We start from the raw sequence: 24,830 nt of genomic DNA on the forward strand, positions 1-24,830 counted from the left end.
AAGACTTTGTTACTATTCAGATATTCCCTGCAGAACTAGGGAATATCCAGGCTAACTTGGGAAATTTAAAAACAATCCTCTAAAAAAGCACTAACAATCCACCTCTATTAATTGTCAGGAAAACTGCCTGATGAATGTGTCCATGAAGACTCCATGAACTAAACAAAACTTGAAGGAGGCTTTACTTTTACTCTCTAACCCTAATGATACTAACTGGGCGTCCTTACGTGAAAAAGAACTGCCTCCTCCACAACTCCCACCTATCATCAAATAACTTCAATATAAGTGGTACACTTTTCCAAACTTTTGCCCCCAAGGAATATTGAGATGCCAACTCTAAGAATTCTAGGCTATTTACATTGGTGAAAGCTATTCTGTAGGTCGAATGGGATGACAGAAACTCAGGGGCAGTGGACAGAGCCCTTCTTCCCTTTCCATACTTTGTTTGTTTTGTGTTGTATCCCACCTTTATTATCTTTACAAATAACTCAAGGCAGCAAACATATTTAATACTCCTGCCTCCTCCTATTTTCCTCACAAGAAGAACCCTGTGAAGTGGGTTGAATGTCATGGTTCTGATAGATAGAGCTGAATAAATCAGAACTCCGAGGCTTGAATCTTCCTCAAGGAACATGTTTATTGGATACAAAATATCAGCACAGTCAAAAGTGGAACCAAGTCTGAAATTCCCTCCAAAGAGTTACACTATTACAAAGTAAAAGTTCTCACCCCAGGGCTATGCAATAACTACGCTACCCAATAGAGCAGTTTGGCAGGGTTTCTAACAAAACACCCAACCCTCTTCTCCCCAGCGAAGGAATGACCTTGGTTCCCACAGGACACAACATTGTTTAGACCAACAGAGATACTCCCATTCCCCCTCCCTTTCATGTGGCAACCTAGAATGAGCAAGATGGCTGCAGCCAAGTTCGTTGTAGAGTAGCATTGAACTGAGAAAGAGTGACTGGCCTAAGATAACCCAGCTGGTTTTCATGGGTAAAATGAAACTTGAACTCATGGTCTCCTGCTTGGTGCCTTAGCCACTAGAATAAACTGGCTTTGCATGTCCATGTATAGATAGAATTTTTGAACAGCTTGATTCTCAGGTTTTTTTTTAACCGTCCTGAAGATCCATTCAAAGATAAGATATAGGACTAAATAATCATATTTATAAGCCTATTTAGAATTTTTAGCTATGGAAGGCTGCACAGCTGTACAAACATAACTGTGGAAAAGTAAATGGTATTTAATGGTATTTAATACATTTGGTAATATGATTTAGCCAAAGCAGATGAAATAAAATGACTGTTTTGGGATTGCAGTACTTTAAACAGCAGGTGGAAATTGTACAACTGAAGCCTTGACTATCTTTGCAGGTTGAAGGACCCTTTAACAAATACGCACACGCACACACACACTGACAAAGACAAAAAAGCAAAGAGAAAACTAAGCTCTTTTTTCCTGATTTCTAGGTATGTACAGTATATAGAGTTTGATTTTTTTAAAAAAATGTAGAGGAGCATATGATCTGTTATCTTAGATGGCACATCCCAATCTTTACCATAAATTATTGGTGAACTTGGCCCCACATGTGTATATGAAACATTTCTCCTTAGATAGAATAGGAATTAGCTGTATATGGTAAAGCGTTAGTGGGGACTAGAAAATGATTCTTCCAAAGAAGGATTGATATAGGTGTGAGGCTGAGACTTGGTACTGAAAATAGTTTGTATGACAGCCCTAGCTTAGAGTAAACTGTGTTATACTTGGAAGAAATTGTAATAAAGTATCAGATGCTGTTGGTTTATGACTGTGGAACTCCTCCAAATCCAATCATTTCAGAAAACCATTTATTCCTACAGTGAACTTTCTTTACAGTTGCTGGCTGAATTCTACTCCTCCCCCCCATTACACTTTTGTTCCAACCTTAAGAACATAAGAATTCCATGTGGGCTCAGAGTAAAGATTGTGTTAACTAGCATTTTCTTCTTACAATGACCAAGGGAAGCATGAAGTCCCATTGTTAAGATATGTAGGTACACGTTGACTCAGATCTTGATGGTACCACAAGACACTGATAGGCTTATCTTCCAAATTTGCCTCATCCTCTTTTAAAACTATTACAATTAGTTGCTATCTATTTGTCTGTTTCTATAGATGCTGAGTTAACTCATTTGCTTCATCAGAGTATCAGTTATGGCGATCCTTTTCATACAGCTTTCCATTCATTTAAAAGGCTTGTTCTGTACCAGCCTGCTACCGGCCCTGCAGAAAAGGCAGGGACAACCCCTTTTACAAGAAGGCAAGAGGCTGGAATTAAGCCTGCCAAATTTATTGATACAAAAACAAACGGAACAAGACACGAACCAAGAAACAGGAGCTTTTCAAGCGGTTGCCTTCAGCAAACCAGCCCTCCCACGCATTCCCCTTTTATACAGTTCAGGGCATGGCTTCTCTCTGCCTCCTTCTGAGGTGCCCCATTGCCTTCCTCTGTTTACTCCTGATTGACTGCCTCCTGCATCGGGCGTCCTTGAACAGGGCCAGCTGTGGGTCATCTTCATCCACGCTGTCAGGCTCACACAGCTGGGTCTCCGTCGTGACCAGGTGGGAGGGGCCTGGCTGAGGGCTCTCATCAGCAAGCTCTTCAACACCCCCCTCCTCCTCCTCTGAGTCGTCCGACCCAACTGCCGAACCCACAGGCTGACCCTGAATCACAACAAGGCTAAGTAACTCAACTACACCGATGTCCAATCTGATAATGTTGTCTTTAGTCTTCTTTCATTTTTTTCCTTGTTAGCATAAAATAATTCTATGTCAACTGAAAAGTTTCAATCTAGAATATTCATTACTTATTTCAATCCAGAATAGGAAATCCACCTATTTTCCAAAGCACCAGAAGGCAAGACAAGAAGTTGTGGGTGCCCCATCACTGGAGGCTTTTGAGAAGAGACTGGATAGCCACTTGTCTGAAATGGTGCTCAAGCAGGGAGGTGGACTAGAAAACCTCCAAGGTCCCTTCCAATTCTGTTTTACTTAATCTTATACTGATTTTTTTTCTTTCTCTGAAATTAGTAAACCTCCAGGCTGCACAATTTTCATTGTTTTGATACCGGCTTTCCTCTGCCCCAGTTAAGAAATGTAATGTTGCCTCATAACCAATGTGTTCTTAAATTGCTTATAGTATTTTAGGGCAGCTGGTGTTTGACAGTGCACAGTTGTTCCAACCTGTCCTTAAACACCAGTTGAAGGAAATTCTTGTTTAGCCCCAGTTGGTTGACAGTGGGATTGCTTTGGGTTCTGTTATGGCTGAGGAACTGGAGAAAAAGCAGTAGTGAATCATCAGCAATTTGCAATGTGTGGCAAACAGGTCTATTTTGCGAAGAGAATTGGCTTCATTAATCCTTTTCTAATCTTCTAAAGTAAACAAAAGCACACCAGCTTCAGACTGAGAGAAAAGCTGGGTAAATAAAGAAGATAATGAAGTGATCCATAGACACATCTCAGAACAGCTTTCAAGTCCAATTTTTGTTATTGGGAGGAAGATATACTAGATGGTTTATATCTTCAAAAAATACATTTACTGGAAGGAGTGATAATATCTTCACTTTTAGAGCTAACCACTCCAGAGCATAGAGATGCAAAATATGTGCTGATGATTAGGACTTTGGAGACATTTCACTTAATTTGGAAATGTACCATTTTGAATTACTGACATTCCAGGTTTTTTTTTGTTATTGTTGTTGTTGTCCAAGTAGTCTAAAAGTCCTTAAATATTAGTCAAGTGCTCATACTCTACCTGAAAGCAATTTTCTAAATTTCCTGTCTTTTAAAACTGTTCTCAACATAGTTAACTAGGTCAGTGTTTCTCAACCTTGGCAACTTTAAGATGTGTGAACTTTATCTCCCATGATTCCCTAGCCAGCGTGTTGGGGAAATTTGGTTGGAGAATTCTGGGAGTTAAAGTTCACACATTTGACAGAGCTGAGAAACACTGGATTAGGTGAATGCTTACTACAAAGATGATTTTTGCTGCAAACATCACATGATGTTTTTTAATAAGATAGATAAGGCATAGACTAAAGTTTCGGCCTTTGTCTCACACATGTTACGTTCAGCCAGAAGTAAAAAGGCATAATATAAGCAAAGAAAATTTATAAGGCTAGGAATGGTAGACATTTATAAAGCTAGGAAGACATACTATACTAGTCACAGGAAAGGGATAAGAAATAATAAGCCAAAGGCATTAAAGGCATAGAATAAGAAAGAGAAAAGGAACGAAAGCTGAAATTAATAATTAATAATTCCTTTTTTCTTTCTTATGCTATGCCTTTAATGCCTTTGGCTTATTATTTCTTATCTCTTTCCTGTGACTAGTATATTATGTATATTTGTATGAAGAACATCGATATATTAAGGTGGAGTCATACTCATCTGGACGGGACTGAGTTCAAGAAGACTGTCCCATTAGGAGCCAGCCACTTTGTGGTACATGAAGAAAAAAAGGGAGAGAAAGTTGAATTTATCCTACAAATAAATTTAGCTTTCCACTTTCCTTTTCCTTCCATAAGAAACATAGATATTAATGCTGGCTACAGATGTTATAAAGAGCATGTAAAACAGTTAAATGCTTGGCAAACAGCCGGGTGCCCAAGTCCAAATATTTGCAGAGAAGGGTACATTGCTTAAACAGTCCCTTGGAAGTTCTGTTCTGTTACTGCTCTGATTGTATATCATTAGATATTTATTTTAAAACTATTAATATTTATTTTAGTGTAGGCTTAAAAGCTTGTCTTTCTCTTTAAACTCTTGTTGCATATTGAAGAGCTTGGAGAGACAGTTTGGGTTGAGTAAACTTATGGCTTCAGCCTTCATAAACACAAAGAGAAGTTTTGTATATTAGTACTTAGGAAGGCTATATGCTTTTCTGTTTTGTATTTTAAATTTATAGATAAATGCATTTCAGCAGTAGCACCTCATTCACTTTCCAAAGTTTTTGCTCTTGTTCATATAGAGGAGCTGCTTTCACCTCCAACTCTGTTATCCCAGTAAATTCCTGAGTTTTGTTTTTAACCCAGTAGACCAGTTAAATCCTGCAGGCAAGTTGGCTGTGGCTCAGAATATCAGTAATTCACAATCTATTTCAGTACATTCAAATCATTTCTCATTACAGTAATGGATGGAAATGGAAAGGAGTACGTTATGAAGAATCTTCTAATTGTTTGCATTTATACAGTCTATTTTACTTCCTTGGCTGGCTATCAAATGCTGGCTAAGAAGGAGATTGGGCCCCTCTGTTCATGTTAACAAAACTAAAGGGAAAATGTTGGAAGGCTGAATTTGGAATTTTCTGAGGCACATAATTAGCAGATGTCTTTTATTTACCTATCTTGCTGATGAATGTGTTGGCAATCATGAAGCACAATGTGCCACATAGAAAATTATCCTGCTTTTCTTGCAGCTGTTTTTCTCTTGTCTCCTTTTTTGCTACAAGATTTGAAACATATTCTCAACTGAATTGAAATAATAATGTATTGGTATTGCCGCATCACAAGGTAATGCTTTGGCTTTTCCATTGCCAGTCTTGAGAAGGAACAGGGGACAGGGAACTTTGACACCAGGTTTTTGATGGAAAGGGCAAAGATGAGTGGTTCTCTCCATTCAGTCAATAACTACTTCAAATGTTTCTCTTACTGTATATAATGCATTTCTGATTACTAATGTAGACATATTCAATACACATTTTAGTCAATAGATAGGAAAGCTATTGCATTGGCATTCACTTAAGAGAAGCTGTAATTGTAGTACAGCATACACTGTGTATAAAACAAGTAAAGACTTCCAACTTGGGACTTCAAGGGCATTTCCCTGTACTTCTCTTGGCAATAGTGTGAAAGGTGTTTGCCATTTTCTTCTTCCCATTAACCCCCCCCCCAACTTTTCCATCTAGTCTAGTTCTCCTTTCCAGACCCTAACTGGAAGGTTGAGGCTTGCTTTCCTTCCTAACATAGATAAGGTCAATCAGCTGCTACTGCAGCTCATTTTGAAACTAGTTATTTGGTTCATCTCGCACTCTTCTTGTCCCAGCCTATCAAAATGGTCTGCTTAGTGTTTGGCGAGGACATATTCTTATGAAAGAGGCAACGAAGAGAAACACCGCAGAGACAGCTGTACACCTTCTTTTTGTCTCAAGGACAGGAGGAGACTGCATCGCTGGAAATGTAGCCGGGAACCCCCATTATGTGGGAGACAAAGCATGGTTCTGCTACACTTGTTGCAATGTCTGCTGTAGTTTCAACCTAAGTAATTTGTGTTGCTACAATTCACATCAGTGACTGTATTCTTTTGCTGGATGAAACTGGGTTTTGCTGGGTTCTTATGTTTTTATCCAGGAGCCGTTTTACCCTAAAATGTGATCTAAATATTCATTTTAACAGGAAAGCTGCCTCTTTCTCAAGACGTTTTAATACTCGGGAGGCATATCATTCATTGTTGTTTTTTTAAAACCTGATTAAATCAAAATGTTATACATGTTGCATTTCTGTTGGCACCTCACAAAACTAACATCTTATTCCAAAGTTATTCATATTCAACATAGATCATACCATTCCCTTGCAGTCGTACAATTCCCTTGCAGAAGGCTCCAGTTATCTCTTGGTAAGAGGAAATGATACACACAGTTGGACTTACAAATATTTCACCTTTCTTTGAGTAATTGTTTCCATGTCCAGCTACTTTGCAGTTTGTCTGCTGGGACTTTTAAGAAATGTACCAGTGAATGACAGTTGTGGAAGGAGACAATTTTTGGAGGGGTATGGATAATTTCATGGAGGGCTATTAGTGGCTGGTCACACATTACTGAAATTAAATTGAATTCAAAAGGTGTCAGGATCCTTTTTCTCCTGGGGGCTTGGGTGTTGCAGAATTAAATTTCTCTCTTCATCCCTGCCCATTTGGTTGCCAGGGAAGCTAGATTACTCTTGCCAATGATCTGAATGGCTCACTCACTCTCTGAGAACTTCTGATAGTAAACCAAGAGTTTGAGATTATCATCTCATCTAGTGATAGGGCTTGGTTCATACAAACTCACACATCTGCGCATACACACATATGGAAGTTTTAACAACAATAGTAAGAAGTGGTACAAACTAAAATAGAGCAAAAAAAAGAGAAAGTATATATAAAAAAGAAAAAGACAAAGGAAGCTATAAAGAAGTGGCTTCTGTTATTATTATTATTATTATTATTATTATTATTATTATTGATGATGATGATGATGATGATGATGATGATGATGATGATGATGATGTTGGAAGGGACCTTGGTGATCTAGTCCAACCCATGCTCAGGCAGGAAACCCTATACCATTTCAGACAAATGGCTGCCCATCTCTTCTTAAAAACTTGCAGTGTTGGAGCATTCACCACTTCTGGAATATAGAATTATATTTTACCTTCTCTTTCTAAAGTCACACCATGACTCTTGTTTGTACATCTATCCTGTCTAATCGTCAAAATCATAAAATGTGATTGTTTTAGTTTTGGCTTGAGTATTTGTTTGATTATAGCCATTACAATCTGAAAACTATAATTTATGGCTAACTAGCAAACTACGGTTGTGGTTCAATAAACCATGGTGAAACTGTAGTGAAAAAAAACATATGGCTACATATAGTTCATAAGCCTCGTCTTTGACTTAACTGCAAACATGCAGCACAAGACTAATGTTCTTGAATGTCCCTCATGAAGGGGGAGTAAGGCATTCTATATAGGAAAATGTTTTGAGATCACTTGCAGAAATCTCACTTTATCTTAGAGCTTTATCCAGCCCTAAACCTTGAGACAAAATTCTTAACACTATTATGAATGTCCAAGAAAAGAGTTAAATGAATCATAGAACAAATCAATCTAGAGTTACCACCTGAGGCTCAATTTGTCATGTTTGGGATACTTTAGGATAAGGTCTAATTTTCCTGCCAGGAAAAATGGAAGAAAAGAGAATGACCAGCAGTAAAGTTGAAGAACATGGGTGCACCACTGGAAGACCTGAAGAAAGAGATTGGGGTCAAATTCCTCTTGAGAAGGCCTATCTGTGTGATTGCTAAGAATCAATACTAACATGTTCCCTTGTACAGAACTAAAATCAGCTTTTAATTCCTCCCAATCCTGTGCTATTTTGTTTGGTCTCTGTTATTGCTTATGTTGCACAGACTGAGATTCTGGCCAGTCTGAACTTGATCTCTGCATTGCAATGTCAATTGAAGCAAGGTTTATATTTCCTCAGTGAAAATGCCTTAAAACGTCTTTCTCAGGTGGAGGCAGGGAAGAAACGCAGGCTGTTTAAGTTGATTGTAATTGCTGTGTTCTGATTCCTAGTCTTCTTATTCAATTAGTGGGTTTTGTATTATTCATGCAAACAATTTGAGGATGAAAAATGCAAGAAAAATATTTGGCAATGGGTGGCAGGCTGCATAGCTGCAGAAGGAAAAGGTTTTAGTTACAGAGTAGAGTACCAAAATGTTGCTTCATGGTAGCATGCCTTTCCAGAAACTTTCACATCAGTATGAAGATTAATAATATGAATAATAATACAAAATGTATGTATCTCTGCTACAATAATGTTTTTTCCCCAGGCTACCTGCGGGATCAGTCAAGTTTCTAAGAACCTCTGAGTGTCCTGTGTTCTTTGAATAGAAGAAGGCCCTGATGGTGTTTGAACTGTTATCTAGATTCTTAGTTATCTGTTCATCCAGGAGGTTGATAGGAAAGGCTGCATGGATCTTTGTGGAGCTGATATAACTAGCTCTCCATCTAATCGAAGTAGGAAACATAAATTATTCAGTCATTTAATCATTAAATTTGATGTGCATTGACCAGCAACAAAGTATTTTCTCATCATATATTGTAGACAAAGCATTTGTTTCCAGGTCTGTGGAAAACATTAAGTCCAGTAAAACAAGAAGATGTAATAAATAATGTCATATCAATACATTTTGTTACTTTCCCATATAAATACATATGTGAAATTATCCTGCCTACCTTAAGAAATAGCCATACTTTTGCAACTGAATGCATCCTGTATTCTGTTATAGATGTGGATCCTCCTAACATCTGCGAAAAACTGAGATTCTCAAGTTCAGATTACCAGGTGCTAAAGCATATGTCATGTTCTTCTCAACCAACATCCGAGTAGATTGGATTGTCTATGCTGTAGTTAAACATTATGTAATCAAATGCTTATGGATCTTCTTTTTGTCAAAATGATTCCTAAGCAATATAACTTCATCTCAAGTTATACAGTGCTGCTCTGAAGATGTAGTTCTTAGGTTAAAAAAACAACCCTGCTAGTTACTTTTAGTCCTATCAGATTTCAACTCAGAACTGATCTAGAAGTGTTTCCATCTACATGATGCCCTACATGATGCAGCCACATCTTGAAGATCTGCTTATTCCTAACTGATTTTTTTCCTTCTACAGTAGCATCTATGTTTCCAAATGTGGTTTTTTTTTCACCTGGACTCTTATTAATTATGGCAAGTGAGCCAGGGTGATGGAAATATCTGTTGCATCAGAGCATTTAGATCTCTGAGAGTGTGAAGTAGCAACTGTAGTGAAATCCAGGATGCCAAACCTTGATTCCAGATAAATCTGACAGTTTAATGAGAGCATTAGCAGTGTCCACATCAGTCACTTGTATGACTTCTTTGGTAGAATGGAAGAATATGGCAAAACATGTTCAACTGAAGTATTTTCAGAAATAGTGTTCTGATGCAACCCTGACCCTCTGTGTTTGTGTGTGTGTGTGTCTGTGTGTCTGTGTGTGTGTCTGTGTGTCTGTGTGTCTGTGTATCTAACTATCTACACACACACACACACACACACACACACAGGGAGGGAAGTGGGGGAGGGGGAGAAATACTCCAATTTCAATCTGGAGAAGCATTTTCATATATAGTAGAAATTCGTTTATTTAGTCCACAAAGAAACCTTGCCTTTTTTGCAAGCCTCCAATCAGACATGTTCTGAGAGGTTGCAGTCCAGCATTACTAATGCGGTCATCTGCAATGCCCCAGAATTTTCAGACATAACCTTGTATGATGCATTAATGTCACACAAGTAGAATCTTCTATGGAAAAAAGCAGCATGTAATCCATGTGAGAGGAGGTTATTTGTGTTTGCTCCTATGGCTGAGGTCAGGTCCATTTAATTTTATGGCTTCACATAGATCATGAATGGCAGAGGAAGACAGAAACAATAACAAGCAAGGTCAATTTTATTTTAGTGCTGTAAGTTAATACTAATTCCAGATTGCTATCACTCCCCTTATTCAATGAGTGACGGCTTCTGAGAAGAGCTAGAAGGGGAAACAATTAAGGTGGCTGTTGTGTCATTTCGATTTTCTTCTCAAGTATTTATTTTTATCTCAGGCTTTTCAGAATAAAAAGCTCATTTAAAAATTTTGAAACATTCCAGGTTTTCATATTTTACCTTAGCCACATATTTAATAAGTCTGAGGATATTAATTCTTTCAGTGAAATGTCACGAGAAATACAAAGCTGTATGAATTTTTTACAATGGGCTCAGTTGGCCTAGGTGTGCATGGAAGTGCCCTCTTCATTATCCCTTGCTGGCTCTATAAGTATCCCTGGGCCTGGTAATAACCAGAGCTTTAAACATCACTCCTATATGAAAACCCATGGGAAATCTCTTCTAAATAAGGCCATGTGAAGGCCATGGAATACAGCCACATTTTTAAGATGGTCTGGCCTGGGAAGCTTCCAAGCAGAACATGAAACCATCTGTTCACCCTTCTGATTATCTCCAACATGAGGCTGCCATAGATATATTTCTCCAAATTAGATGAATCTGTATACTCTATACCTCAAGCCACCCTCTCATTTATATAACCAACATAATTTTATTGTTATTTTTTGGTGTTGCACATTGCTATTTCCAATGGAGCACAGTGCTAGGACAAGATTAATGAGGAATGCTAGTGTCAATGCTTTGGGTTTGGGGGGGAGGAGATTTCAGATTCTGGCATGATGTCATGGTTCTGATAAATGAGACAGTTCAAACAAAATGCAGGCATTGTTTATCTCAAAAGTCTTACTAATGAAAGGAAACATTGGCACTCATGGAGGGATGCCAGAATCTGAAATCTCCTCCCCCCAAACCCATCGTAACATACACAATTCCCACCCTTATCTACACGTCATAAATCACATTATCCAATTAGTTTTACATATGAAGTTTCACTTCCCATTCTCTATGTGGGCTTTTCTTATCTTCTCAAAACATCCGGTTGATGTTCCCCTTCCCCACAGGGATTCAAAGCGAAACAGTTAAAGTAACAGGCTGTTTCTTATATTGTCAGTGCAAAACATGTCAGTGTTTACAGCATTGTCAGCTAGATTAGGACAGGTAAATTGGAGCTAGATACTCTGCCTTGGATGAGTTAAAAAAAAACCTCTTCTAAATTGATCTGAACTGCTTTGATTTCAGGCTTTATTCTAAGGTGATGCACAGGCATAATATAGACCCATGTTATATCTCTCGAACATCAGACTTTTTAAACTTCCCTATGGATGTCTAGCTGAGGGTGCTGTGTTCCAGATCCACACATTTGTCGGATAAACCTTACTCTGATTGTCCATAGGAGTGAACATCTACCGTCTCTGCTAGAAACTATCCACTGTTTCTAAGCAAATGGGACTTGTTTCACATGCTTGTAATTTAAAGTGCAAGTCGGCCCTCTGCCTTGAAATTGCATATACAGCACAGTACAATCATTTTGTGTTTATAAATATCTCTGTGTGGCATTAACTGGATAACTATGAGTAGAGAGTTCCCCTCTTCGCCTTTCCCGGAGGCCATCTGCATAATATTACTGATACGGTTCAAAAGCAACCATCATCTCTGACTCCAAAACATTTACCTAGCACCCTGCTCTTCTGATCTTCTAACAGACTGCACTTAAAACATTTGCAAAAGAGAACAAGTGAGCATTTCAACTTTCTTGTTGCCTGCCTTTTTTCCTATTAAAATAGTGATGTTTTATTGAATGTCGTTGGTGCCATTGTTTTCTACAAAGAGGTTATAATTCTTTCCTTTTCATTTATACAGAGCAGAATATTTGTTCACCTGTTTTAAGTGGAATGGCTCATGGGAAAGGGGAACCTTATGATTTTGAATATTAACTAGACAACCTTCAGAATGTCTGATTTCAGAATAACAACATTTTGGACTATGTGGCACATTGCAGATTGCATGCAAAGCTCTGATGTTTGAGTTTGCTACTGTACCCATCATGCAGCCTGTTGAATTTATCTATATAGTAAGAGTGATAAGATATTGTTGCCATGGGTTTCACAAGGCACTAGGAGTTGTGCCAGGAAACCTGGAATTGTAATTGCTCAGGGCTAATAAAAATCTGAACAATTCCTTAATGACTTAAGAAACTGAATGCCCAAAGGGGCCTGTCCCCTGCAGTAAGGCTGCATCACTCTTGTTGTCATTAGTGTACACATTCTGGGAAGAAGAGAATAGGACAGCCGGAGGAGTATCTTAGCATACTATTCCCTAGTAATGGAAGGATGTTTGGAACTAGGATAGGAAGCCTCCAGATCTATTAATATGCCAATGACATAATAGTTCAACAAAACATGGAAATTGGGATGAATCTGATCTTACAATGAACAGATTTAGACCTGAACTTCATTACCGTAAAATTAATTGATCCCTTTTCCCAGGTAATTTCAGGAAAGCTTACCCATCACAGATCAAATAATAAGGATATCCCTTCCCTTCAGATCAGAGTACATGAGAAAAAAATATACAGTGGCTGGTTCCCCACAATGGAACATGATTGGTTTAACAGGCTTTTACTAAATAAACCACACCTCGAGTTCAGGCAACAAAAAATCATAAAGAATGATTTTCAAACAACTATGGCTAAGTTCGCACAACACATTAAGCAAAACCCCAGACCATATTCTGCCTTAGGAGGCCTAATAACCATAGTCAATAAAGGGACTTGAGAGTCAAAATTGATTGTCCTTTAGAATATATTGGATCACATAATGTGAGCCATCATAGCATTCTTTTGATGTGAAAATCCCCATCGTTTTTGTGGGTATGAGGGATTGCACACATGTTGACATGAATGGTACCCATCACTCTGTGTGTGTTTATGAGCGCCATGCTTACTGATCAAGAAAGGGAAGAAAGGTTAACTGGGAAATTAGATTCCTAGTCCTTCAAATATTACTTGAATTAAAACCCAGAAGACAGCAAAGACTGTCTTACATTTTTGACAGTTTTTATGACGTAAAGTAGGGTGAAGGGGAGATAGGCTTGGGTGTAAATTCACTGGAAGATTTGCAGATTATTTCCCAAAGATTTTGGGATTCTAATTGTATAACAAGGGCAATAGCAAAATCCAAAGGAACTTGGATATAGTTTGGTCTATGCAGCTCATTTCTCTATATAGAGCCTTGGTGGAGCAGTGGGCTAATGCCTCCTTAAGTAACACCAGCTGCCTGCAATTAGTGCAGGTTCGCATCCCACCAGGCTCAAGGTTGACTCAGCCTTCCATCCTTCCGAGGTAGGTAAAATGAGGACCCAGATTGTTGGGGGCAATTAAGCTGACTTTGTAATAATGCCGCTTGGGGGTGTGTGTGTGTGAAAGCCCTAATAAGCAGGCATATACATAGAATGAAGGCTACTGCTAAGCTTGTAAGCCGCCCTCAGTCTTCGGAGAAGGGCGGGATATAAATGGGATTAATAAAAAAATAATAATAATAATATATGGTTCAAGAATGTAGTAGGCATTACATTCTGGCTTCAGACAGAGCTTTTTGCCTTCTAATGTCTAAAAGCTGAAAGTCACGTGATGGCAGTCAAACCATCCACCTAAGCCTTCCTGAGCTCTCTCTGCTAGAACCAGACCTGTCTGCTTTGTTTCCTGCTTAAATGGTGACGATACAGCTGAATGCAACCTGACTTGGCATGAGCCTAATTATATCCAGTCACCTCATTTACATAATGATTCAGCCACCCTTCATAATGTAAAGCATTCATTTCTTGGTCTTCAACAGGGAATACATCTTTGCTCTTCCTTTACTGCCCCAGGGATGAGTCAAACTCTCTATCCGCACATTTTTTTCCTATACTGAGCTATGTGTCTGTGACTATATGAAATAGAGTAAAGATCAGTGGTGGGATTCAGCCAGTTCACACCACTTCACCAGAACCAGTAGCTAATTTTTTGTTGCCCAGGCCCAGAATGGACTTCCAGAAGCAGCATCTACACAGAGAACCGGTTGTTCACATATTTGAATCCCACCACTGGTAAAGATCCAGAAGAATCTAATTGCTCTTTAAGAATGCTGGATTCCCCCAGCCTTGTTCAAGGCATGACACATAGGGCCCTCCTTTTTATACCTCTGAAAAGTCCAGTTGATCTGTAAGATTACCTGAATCATTGTGACTGCTCTCCTGGAATAATACTGGAAGAAAGGTCTGAACACCCTGGCTTCAGGAGTTATATTACCTTTTGCTGCTTTTGTTTAATGGGCAATTAGTGATTTGTATATTGAGGATTATAAACCTTTTTCTTTTTTCACAGTTCCTGGAACAGAATAAGTGAGATTTCATGCAGTCTTAGATGTCCATATCTCAGTCTCTAAACAATGATCATTCCATTACATCCATTTGATACTTTTGCATAACCTATCATCCTAAATTTCTCCCATGATAACATGCTCTTTAAGAATGTATATATAGTATACAGTACTGCTTAACAACCATCATTCTTGAATTGTACAAATCTGGTCAAAAGCAAAAATCTACTATAATAATGTTCAGCTGCACTTCCCACCTCAGCTAACCACCCAAGAAAGCAGACCTCTTGAAACAGGCATTATCTCAAAAGGAATTTTTTATTAGGGGTTAGTGACAGTAGGGAAGTCAAGATGAGATCTGGGGAAAATCCCACTTAAATGGGATAGTTAAGCCAGCAATATTCCTCCTCCCACCAAAGTCATAATGTCCATTTGAAATCCAGCCAATCCACAGGTGGCACGATGTGTGGGTAAGTGGCACAGTTGGCACACATCTCAAGATCTTTTCCAGTTTTGTTTCTCTGTAACCGTCTCCCTGATAAGGGAGACACATTCCTTTCTCAAGTGGATAGAGGTGGGAGAAGAAAAACCGAAAGCGAAAGTTATCCCAAGTGAAAGCAAATATCCCCCTTCCCCCACCAGAATGGCAGGCCCCAAAGCAAAAGCACAAGAGTATATATGCGAGGAAGACAATAAGGATTTGGGGACCTGACATACGCCCCCCCCTAAAAGAATGGAAAATCCACCTAAAAGACAAAAAGGGAAGGGGAACAAGCAATACAGGCATATTAATTAGGCTTATCAGGATATTGACAATGGAAACATCTTGGAAGTTTAGGGGCTCTAACATGTTTCTTGTACACCCACTCATTCTGGGCAGAAGGGAGATTCTTCCAAGCTACTAAGTACTGTGTCACCCCATGGTGTATTCGAGAGTCCAAAATGTCCTTAATCTCAAAGTGTTGTTCACCCTCAACCATAATAGGTGTGGGCCTGAGGCGCAGGAGGCCTAAGGTTAGAAGTAACCTCCAGTTTGAGTGAACTGCAGTGGAAAACAGGGTGGATTTTCCATAAGTTCTTTGACAACTCCAATTCAACCGTCTATCATGCCTCTGTCAGAGCCTGAATCTGTGGAGGAAAATGAGCTGGAACGGGACCCTATGGAGGTCAAGGGAGAGGTGTCTGTGGCTTCAGAGGAATGAGGGGAAGAGCAGGCCAAGGCAGGCCAGGGTCCTTCAGGATTGGGACAGGATGAACAGGAGAGACAGAGTTCAGGCAATGAGCAAGGGCCACACCCTCCTGATCCTAGAGCATGGAGAGTGGAGAGAAGGAGGGAACAACGCAGGCAGGCTGAACTACTCGGGAGGAGAGTGTCCTGCCCCTCTCCACAAGGCACACCTGGAGACTGAGATTTAAGGAGACGCTATGGGGAGGGGCATTTGTCGGGAACAAACACTGATTCCTTGGAGTTTTGTGTGTTGCTGATCTGTGACTTCTGCTTGGAAACCTGGAAACTGACTATTGGACTGATTGATAATGTTGCTTGAATGTTTAAAGACCTCAGACTGTATTTTGGTTTCTCTTTTGAAACTGCTCAGGCAAGTTTGTATTCACACAGACTCAGGTTTATGATGTATGTGTTATTCCTTGTTATTTCTGCGGCCTTGAGTACATTTGTCTTCTAATTAGACTGTATGTGAAACTACTTGCAGCCAGACTCGGCTGAAGGTGTGTGTGTTTTCTTTTGTTGGAGGCTTGCCAGAAACGTGGGAGCATTTGGGGAAAATTTGGAGCAATGAAAGGACTGTTTGAATTGCCAGCTGACTGCATTGCCCCTGTGCTGTGCCCTAGGTCACAAACATAAACTTTGGCCTCATTTGTGGTCATAAGTCAAGGACTACCTGCATTTCTATTTTTTTACTGATTTTTCCAAACTAGTTTCTATTTGAGTACTTTATTTCTATTTGGAATGTGTCTATGCTGATCTATGAACATAATAATCTATTCATTCCTTCATTTCAGCTTTTATGGCTTTGTTTTTAATTTGATTCTGGTTGAAGAACCTTAGAATTAGCAGATCACACTAGCTTTAAAAATGTCCATTCCTGATATAAAAGTGCAACAATAATAATAAGAAATTTCTTTTGAGACATTGGCTGCACCTTGCAGGAACCCTATATTGATGACAAATAAGCACACGTCTTGCGTTAAATGCCTGAAACATAGCCATAACATATGTAACAAATCAAATGTCTCTCATGTCCCATTAAAATCTCCAAGGTCAGCAAAAAAAAAAAGGAAGCTACCAAGACAAGGCATCTAAAGATCATTTAAAGATATGTTTTTCTTAGTTGCTCCTTGTCTATGTCGTTTCCAAGGTATTTTTACGCTGCACATTTTTCCTTCTGACATCTATCAAGCATAGGCATAAAGCAGCATAGTAATGTATACTTACATATCTTTATCCCTCTCATGTAATATCTGGTGGAAATTATCTGTCCTTAAACCTAGAAGGAAAGATTTAGCATTTGTAAAAGCAAACAGATATTTGCAGAGCCCGTCAGGGATGAGCTCCATAAATACCGTATTTGTAGAAATGTGACAATGCCTGCATGAGTCTTGTAATCTCTTTTTTAAACAGTTCCAATATAAAAAGTTGGACCCATTTTTCATTTATCAAAAAAAGTTTGGGCAGATCTCTGACAACCACTCTTAAACAGACAAAGTTATGAAGATTTTGCCATCAGTTGTTTTCATTATGGTAACATATTATGGTCTGCATTATTTAAATTTGGGTTTTAATTTGTGTTATCTCCTCTAAAGTTCTGGAACAGGTAAAGCTGTACACTGAAGCAATTGAAATATTATCCTCACTCATCTTCTAAATAAGGAAATGGTCTTATGAGATCCATATCCAGAAATGTGGCTAAATATTTATAGTAAACCTTTTTACTTTTTCTAAGGTTGGTTTATGATGCTTCAATGGCATCTTCCCCCCCTCCCCTGCTAAATCCTTTAAGCTAATGCCTGCCTGCATTAAGTATCCTGTAAGAGTTCTCAGGAAAACAACACACCCTATGAAAAGAACACAGTGGAATTCTAATAATAAATATTTGCTTCCTTTCTCTTGCAGATTGATTTGGAGCCAGAAGGAAGAGTGTACGTCATCATAGATCTTTCAGGCTCTTCAGGTGAAGGTAAGACTGCTAGATTTTATTGTATTCACTCAAAGATATACATATATATTTTCAGCCTGGTCAAGAGCTCTTTATCCGAATATACAGATTTCTGTGTGTCTGGGGCACAGGAAGCTAAGCCAATCAAGGACTCCCTTATATATGTGGGCATGCACACATTCTAAGAAGGAAGTTCCCAGATGTTTATGGAGATTTTCAGTCATCCAGGTCATGGTTGTCCCAAAGCTGATTTCTTTCAAAAGACAACTAGACTTTATTTTGCTTGAAGACATTTCCCTTCTCATCCAAGAAGCTTCTTCAGAAGAACAAGAAAGCCCAGTTGCTTATTGAGAGAAAGCACCTTTGGGACAAAGTTCCCAGATGATTGACAGATGAACACCCCCCCCCCCCCCGGCTCCCAGCAGAAAGAGCATTTAGATAGGGAACCTATTACTTAGAGAAGTGCCAGGGCCTCTTCACTGGATGTATTCCTGCAGAAATTAAATAGCCAGTTGTTAAAGAAGCTTTAATTTGGATTCCAGTATTGAACAAGAGGTTAGAGTCTGGCCTAACTGGCTCCTTCTTCTCTGTGATTCTGCTATAGCAGCGTGCCACAGATTAGTTTTTTTTATATATATATTCAGCCAGTGATGGAATAAATCTGATACTGTGTTTCTTTCTGTTTTTCTGCAGCCAGGAGATTGTACCCTTGATCAATGCCTAGAGGACAACCTTGAAAGTTTGATGCAAGTAGTTCAGAACTTTCTAAAAAAAGAGAATAAAATAATAATTATTGTGGGACATAGTACAAGTTTTGACTGACAATATATATAACAATAATGAGTGTACAGCATATTGTCAGGATATACTTGTACCATGTTCAATGATGATTATTTTATTCTCTCTTTTTAGAAAGTTCAGAGCTATTTGCATGAATATACATGCAGACACAAAACACCCCCCCTACACAAACCATGCAGTAGAATGTTATTAACAGTCTATAAGATTTTTCAGAGAAACTGAATGCATTGGTTCATTGATCATCATTTGGAACATAAACTAGTTTGAACTGTATTTGCATGATTTGTCTATTGAACTTGGTGCTTATACTATTATGACCACAAAACTGTAGAAGCAAAATACAACCAGCATATTGATTTGAAAACAAATCTCTAACATTTATTATACAAATATATATGATTGCCCATTTTAATAAAATAATTTTGGGCAGCTAACAAGTGTTAAAAGTAATAATGTTTACACACACACACACACACATCATTATATGTATATTGGCTAATGGTCAGTGGCTAATGAAGTTTATATTCCCTCATTTGCCCACTTCCTTGCAAACACACCTGGGTTGTTGTGTTTTTTGGCTGCTTCTGCATAATCAGAAACTTTTACTGTAAATAAAAGTACATTGGATTTTATTCTTTCTTAATAATCTCCAGAAGAGTTTTGAACTGCTGGAATATATACTGCTCAGAAAAATAAAGGGAACAGAAGATAAGACATCCTACTATTAAATACAGTACATTGTGTTGTTTAAGTGTTCCCTTTATTTTTTTGAGCAGTATATTTATTAAAAAGCTAAGAGTGTTTTGATTTCAAATGTTGATGTAAGCATTTTTTTTGGCCTTTACCCAGTCAGCAAGAAGGAATGTCTGTGTATTTTGTAAACAGGCTGTTTCTAGATGGGTATTATTTACATTCACATAGGCATCACTGGGGTGGGGGGAAGTAAGGTATATTTGCTCTTTAGAATGGAACAACAATGTTTTGATTTTAGTGGTACTTTTACTCACAAATATTAATCAGTATGTAGACTTCTGGGCCTATCTTCAGATCAATCCTGTTATTAGGCAAATTAAGCAGTAGACCCGTTAAGCAGCCAGTACTGATAACAAAAAAGAAGCAATTTTTAAACTAAATTATTATTGTTATTATTGTATCTTTATTGCCAGAGTTTGAAAAGGTACTCGTGGGATTTTCTGTCCACGTGCCAAAATAACATACTCGGACTTAACTTCACTTGAGAGTGTGCCTTGGCTTGGCTTCAAACATTGAAATGTCTGGGAGTAAGCTTACACACTCTTACACACTCTTGTATTCCTGCCTTGCTTGTGAGCTTTCCCAGACCCTTCTGGCAATCCACTGAGAGAAACAAAGTGCTGAATTCAGTGGACTTTTGGCCTTACATTCTTCCTGTAAGGAAGAATGAGAAGACCCAAACAGGAAGCCTATCCCAACTCATGCAAACTCCTTCCCTAGCCATTTTAGAGAAGGGGGAAAGATAGATTTAAAACTGGGATATAAAATTTTCCAGGAGACAAGGAGTAAGTTGCCTTTCCTCCTTTCCTTCTATTTTTAAGTTCTATTGTTCCTCCTTAGTATGTGTTTCTATAGTTGCAATGAGCAGCCTCCAGGGACATGGTATTATTCTGGTATGATTGTTTGAACAGTGTTTTCTTATCTCCCCTTTTCCTTTCCTACAGTTTATGTTGTGTGTTTGTGTGTCCCTGTCTGTGTAAATACACAGAGATATTTATAGTCAATTTTTACTAACATAATCCCAAAGCAATATATATATCATATAGTAGTAATCATAAAGCAGAACATGAAATAATTTTAACCAGGACACTCACTTCAATTCAAAAAATTAAATTTGTACCAAATTGCAAAGGTTAAGCCAGAAATCAGAATTATAGAACACATTAAATCAGGGGTCCTCAACCTTGACAACTTTAAGATTGGTGGACTTCAACTCCCAGAATTCCTCAGCCTGTCTTAAAGTTGCCAAGGTTGAGGACCCCTACATTAAATGACACATGAGCATGGAGTCAGCCATGAATTTAACTGATGCTGAAAACTAACCAGGCTCAGTGCAATTGTGGCCAAATGGATAGAGACTTTATGCTCATGGCACCTATATCCAGAACCCTTCTAGAATGATATTCCATCATGAAGACAAATAAAATGGGCAAATATAGCAACCTTCAACCTCAATGGAAGAACAGTAAGCTTTAAGAATTAAAAAAAAGAAGCAAGGGGCATCTTTTGACTTCCAGTCATATCCCTAAATGTCAGATACTTTTAAAATGTACATTTTAGAAGTGTATGAAATAAAACATGTTTCTTTTGTACTCTGAACAAAACCTGGAGATTAAAAAAAAAACAAAAAAAAAACAAATGAATCAAGATGAATTGATTTAACTAATCTAGTTGTTATTTTAGCATTTTAGCCTCCTTAATATCACAAATACCTAATATTGTTTCTTTGCTATTAACTCCACACTTTGTTAATTGTTCAGTATGAGACATTTCTATTCATTTTTTTTAACTGAAAATGTATCTTAGTGCAAGCTGCAAATTCATGCTTTCTGCAGAGCCTCTCTGCAATTCTGAACATTTAAAAATAGTATGTTTTGCATTTGGAAACAAATTGATGCCTTTCTATTTTTGCTTGTAGTGAGTGATACGGGCACAGCAAGTACTCACAAGAGCTGAACTTTTGTTTTCCAAAAGAAGGTTGCAATTTTCAGAATTTTAGCAAGATTCTAGAGGTTAGAAGTAGTAGTCAACTCTTGGAAGAACTTTCAATTTGCCTAATGAGCTACTAATTTTTAAATTCACAAGTAACTTTTTTGGAATCATAGTGACAGGTTGCTTATGATATCTCTGAATTTTTATACTGGAATTTAAATATTCTTGTTGGAAAATAGAAGAGCAATAATATACATATGACTTGTTCTGGCCAAAAGGTTTAGTCTCTGCTTTTATCAGAGTGATAGGTCAAAGATCAGATTACTCAGGTTCATGAAGGGAGCTGTCCAACAGGAGCATTGTTACTTCAGCAACAGCTAGACTGCAACTAAGTAAATTTTAAAAGTAATATTGAAATCCCACCCTTTCTTTGATCACTCAGGTGCTTCTTTCTCATATTTGCAATGCTGAAGTTTCTAATGTATTAATAAACAGGAATTACACCACTGACAGTGATCCTTCTGGTGGTATGAAAAGAGCAATCGGCATCATTCAATGCCTTTTGTCCTCTACAAGCGTTAGAGACAACGATAGATTATTCCCCTTCCTTCATTTGGGTTATAAAAGATGCTAGAAGAGAAGAGGTGACATAACCTGACATTAGATTTGATCTGCACAACATGTAATCCAGCAACCAACCATGTATTTCATCCTATCATTTGCTTGACCACCACATCAGCTTTCACTTTTCAGGCAGACAGAAATATCCAGAATGCTTATTGAGCTCTGCCCTCATCCTCTTATCCTTTCTGAGGGCCACGAAGACCTGCCTGTTCATGCAAGCACTGGGCTAGGATGGAAGGGAGCCCAGTGAATGTGGAGTTGAGGAGATGTTCTGGTACTTTGGTGGGAAGAATGATGTACTGTATTTTTGTGGCTTTATATTTCATTTTTATGGACTATTGCTGCGAACCACTTACAATTATCATGTACAACACAAGGAGCCATGTAAGTTTTCTAAATAATTGAATTATAATTAGCACTAACATTATAATATTATTGGATCGGTTTTGCTTAATCATTTTTATTCTTATAATGATTTAGCCTGTTTTACATCCAAAGCATGAGTTGGGTTTGGTCTTTTTAACTTTTAATGTATATATGCTATTTTCTATACTTTGAAGAGTTTTGTATGTCTTGTACATCTGCTATGAGATCCATTTGGATGAAGGACAGTATAAAATTATTTTAATCAAATGCAATTCAATAACATATTCTTTAGTACAAACCTAATGTTGTATCTGGGTGGATCAGAATGGATTCAGAAAGATTTTAACTAGTGTATAATTCAGTGGTCTTGGGAAACTCTGGGTAAACATCTGTTTCTAATTTGTATTAATAAAAAGAATTATAAGGCTCTGGTTTTCAGGCTGAACAAAAAAGTATGATTAATGTTGTAAGTTTCTTTCTGAAACATCATATAAAGTCTTGTTGACCTCTGCTGACCCCTGTCCTCCATTGATCAAGATTGTAAGTGATAGTTATAGCAGCTCTGAAAGAAATTCTAACCTTCCACACAGATGTATATCCTTTTTATAACCATCCAATTTTTCTACAGTGGTACTTCTGTTAAGAAGGAAAAGATAAGCGTAGAAACAGTTTCAACTCATTCATTATCCATAGTAGCACTGTTTTCATTCTGTCTTGGTCTGAGAGTTTTTGTGGGTAAACTTTTTGTCTTGTTATGGAAGGTGTTTTTCTTGGTTCTGTGTGCCTCCTGGGGACATTGATTTGAGCCTGTGTGACCTTAATAATCATCAGTTTTGGCTATCTTTGAGTCAGCAGTTTGAAGAAAGTATTTCCCCATTTACTTCTCTTGTGAAGAAGACAATAGTCTTAACTCTTATTTCTTCTTCTTAGCTCACTGTTTTAATGGGTTGGCAATTATCCCAAGAATACATTGATTTTCTGTAGTAAGCTGACTTTCCTCTTTGGTGAGCATTATTTCTTAAATGAAAGGTGTCCAGAGACTTTAAAAAAGCAGTGCCTTTTAAGCCACTTCTTGCATCTTGGTACCATGAGATTGCAGGTCTCCTTAGGCTGCTTAGGGCACGTCATGTTATTAATGCTGCTCTTCCCTAGAAGAGAGGAGAGTACCTGAAAAGCACAGAAGACCCATTACTGGGGTGTCCACCCTAAAAATGGCTTTGGTATGAAACCTAAATCTAAACCTTCTGTTCTGTGCACGTGCATATACTGTAATCCCACTGTGCTCTCATATACAGCTCTCATCTGCCATTCTGTACCATGGAATTAAAATAAAGTAACATTTAATCATGTTAGCCTCTCTTCTGTCACAAAACATGCCCTCTTCTAACTTGGACAGAGAAGAACTTACATGGTAACTAGTTCTCAGAGCATAGAATTCCATATATGTAGGAGAGGGAGAGACTAGCTAAGCCAGGGGGAAGGAGTCAAGTGGGGAATTAGTCTAGAATCCATTTGTGGGCACAAGAGGGTACAGTCTGACACACACACACACCCCTAAATGCCATTGAACCGTATCTAGTCTCACCCAGGTGCAAACCATCTGAGAAGATTCCTCTGTGGGCGCGCCTGCCCTCTGGAATCAGCTTCCTGTTGAGCTCCGGATGGCTCCCGACCTTCGCTCTTTTCGCCGCGACATGAAGACTTGGCTATTTGAACTTGCCGGCCTGGACTGAGGGATTGGGATTTTAGATCTTAAATTTTAAAAATTTTAAATTTTAGAATGTATTTATTGTTTAGGGCTATTTGATTTAATTTCATTTTAATTTTTGTATATTATGTGTTGTTTATAGTGTTTTAATTGCCCTGTACACTGCCCCAAGTCCCTTGGGAGAGAGGCGGTATATAAATCTAAATCTAAATAAATAAATAAATAAATAAATAAATAAATAAATAAATAATTCTTTACATGCGGATCTGGTTGTTTGTGCCTGACAATATGGATTCTAAATCCTGCAATTGAACTTCCCCATAATGACCCAAGAAAGAAAAACAGTAACAAAGCAGAATAGTATAAAGTGTAAAATAAAACCCAGCACAAACCAATTTCATTCCCAATTCTTTATTTTACAAAAGAAAACCAATCATGATAGGTCATAGGCTTGTTTTTCAGAGCAGGCTATTTACAGATTTCCTGTTGCCATCAGAAAGGTAAATTTCATATTGTTCTTAGCAAATAGTGTTGGTGATAAGATGTCTTGAAGGATTGTTCTAACAATGGAGAGATGGGATGAGACAGACTATTAAAGTGCTTTGAGTTTTAATCACTGAATGCACATAAAGTGATAATCAGCATTTTAAATTGGGACCAGAAACAAACCAGCAATTAGTTAAAGTGTTGTAGAAGTTGAAGGCTTTATATTTGTAAACACTGAGTTTTCTTAAATAAAAGATTGAAGACCATGGCAACATGGTCCTTAAAAATTCAGTAGAACACATTGGGGACATTATATTAGGAAATGCTACACTTTGAATATATAGTGTTTCCATCTTAAGATCTT

The 24,830-nt window shown here is 38.0% G+C and overlaps 1 protein-coding gene across 2 annotated transcripts in view; it reads left to right on the forward strand.

Moving 5' to 3' along the window:
- Window positions 1–24,830, forward strand: part of PRKCE (protein kinase C epsilon) — a 335,363-nt gene that overhangs the window by 136,189 nt on the left and 174,344 nt on the right. For both annotated transcript variants that reach the window (XM_081315107.1, XM_081315108.1), the window contains exon 2: window positions 17,754–17,817. In XM_081315107.1, coding sequence (XP_081171233.1) covers window positions 17,754–17,817 — 64 coding nt within the window. The remainder of the gene's footprint in view (window positions 1–17,753; window positions 17,818–24,830) is intronic.

This window comes from Vipera berus (assembly GCF_964194415.1).
Source record: "Vipera berus genome assembly, chromosome: 1".
Classification (NCBI taxonomy): Eukaryota; Metazoa; Chordata; class Lepidosauria; order Squamata; family Viperidae; genus Vipera; species Vipera berus.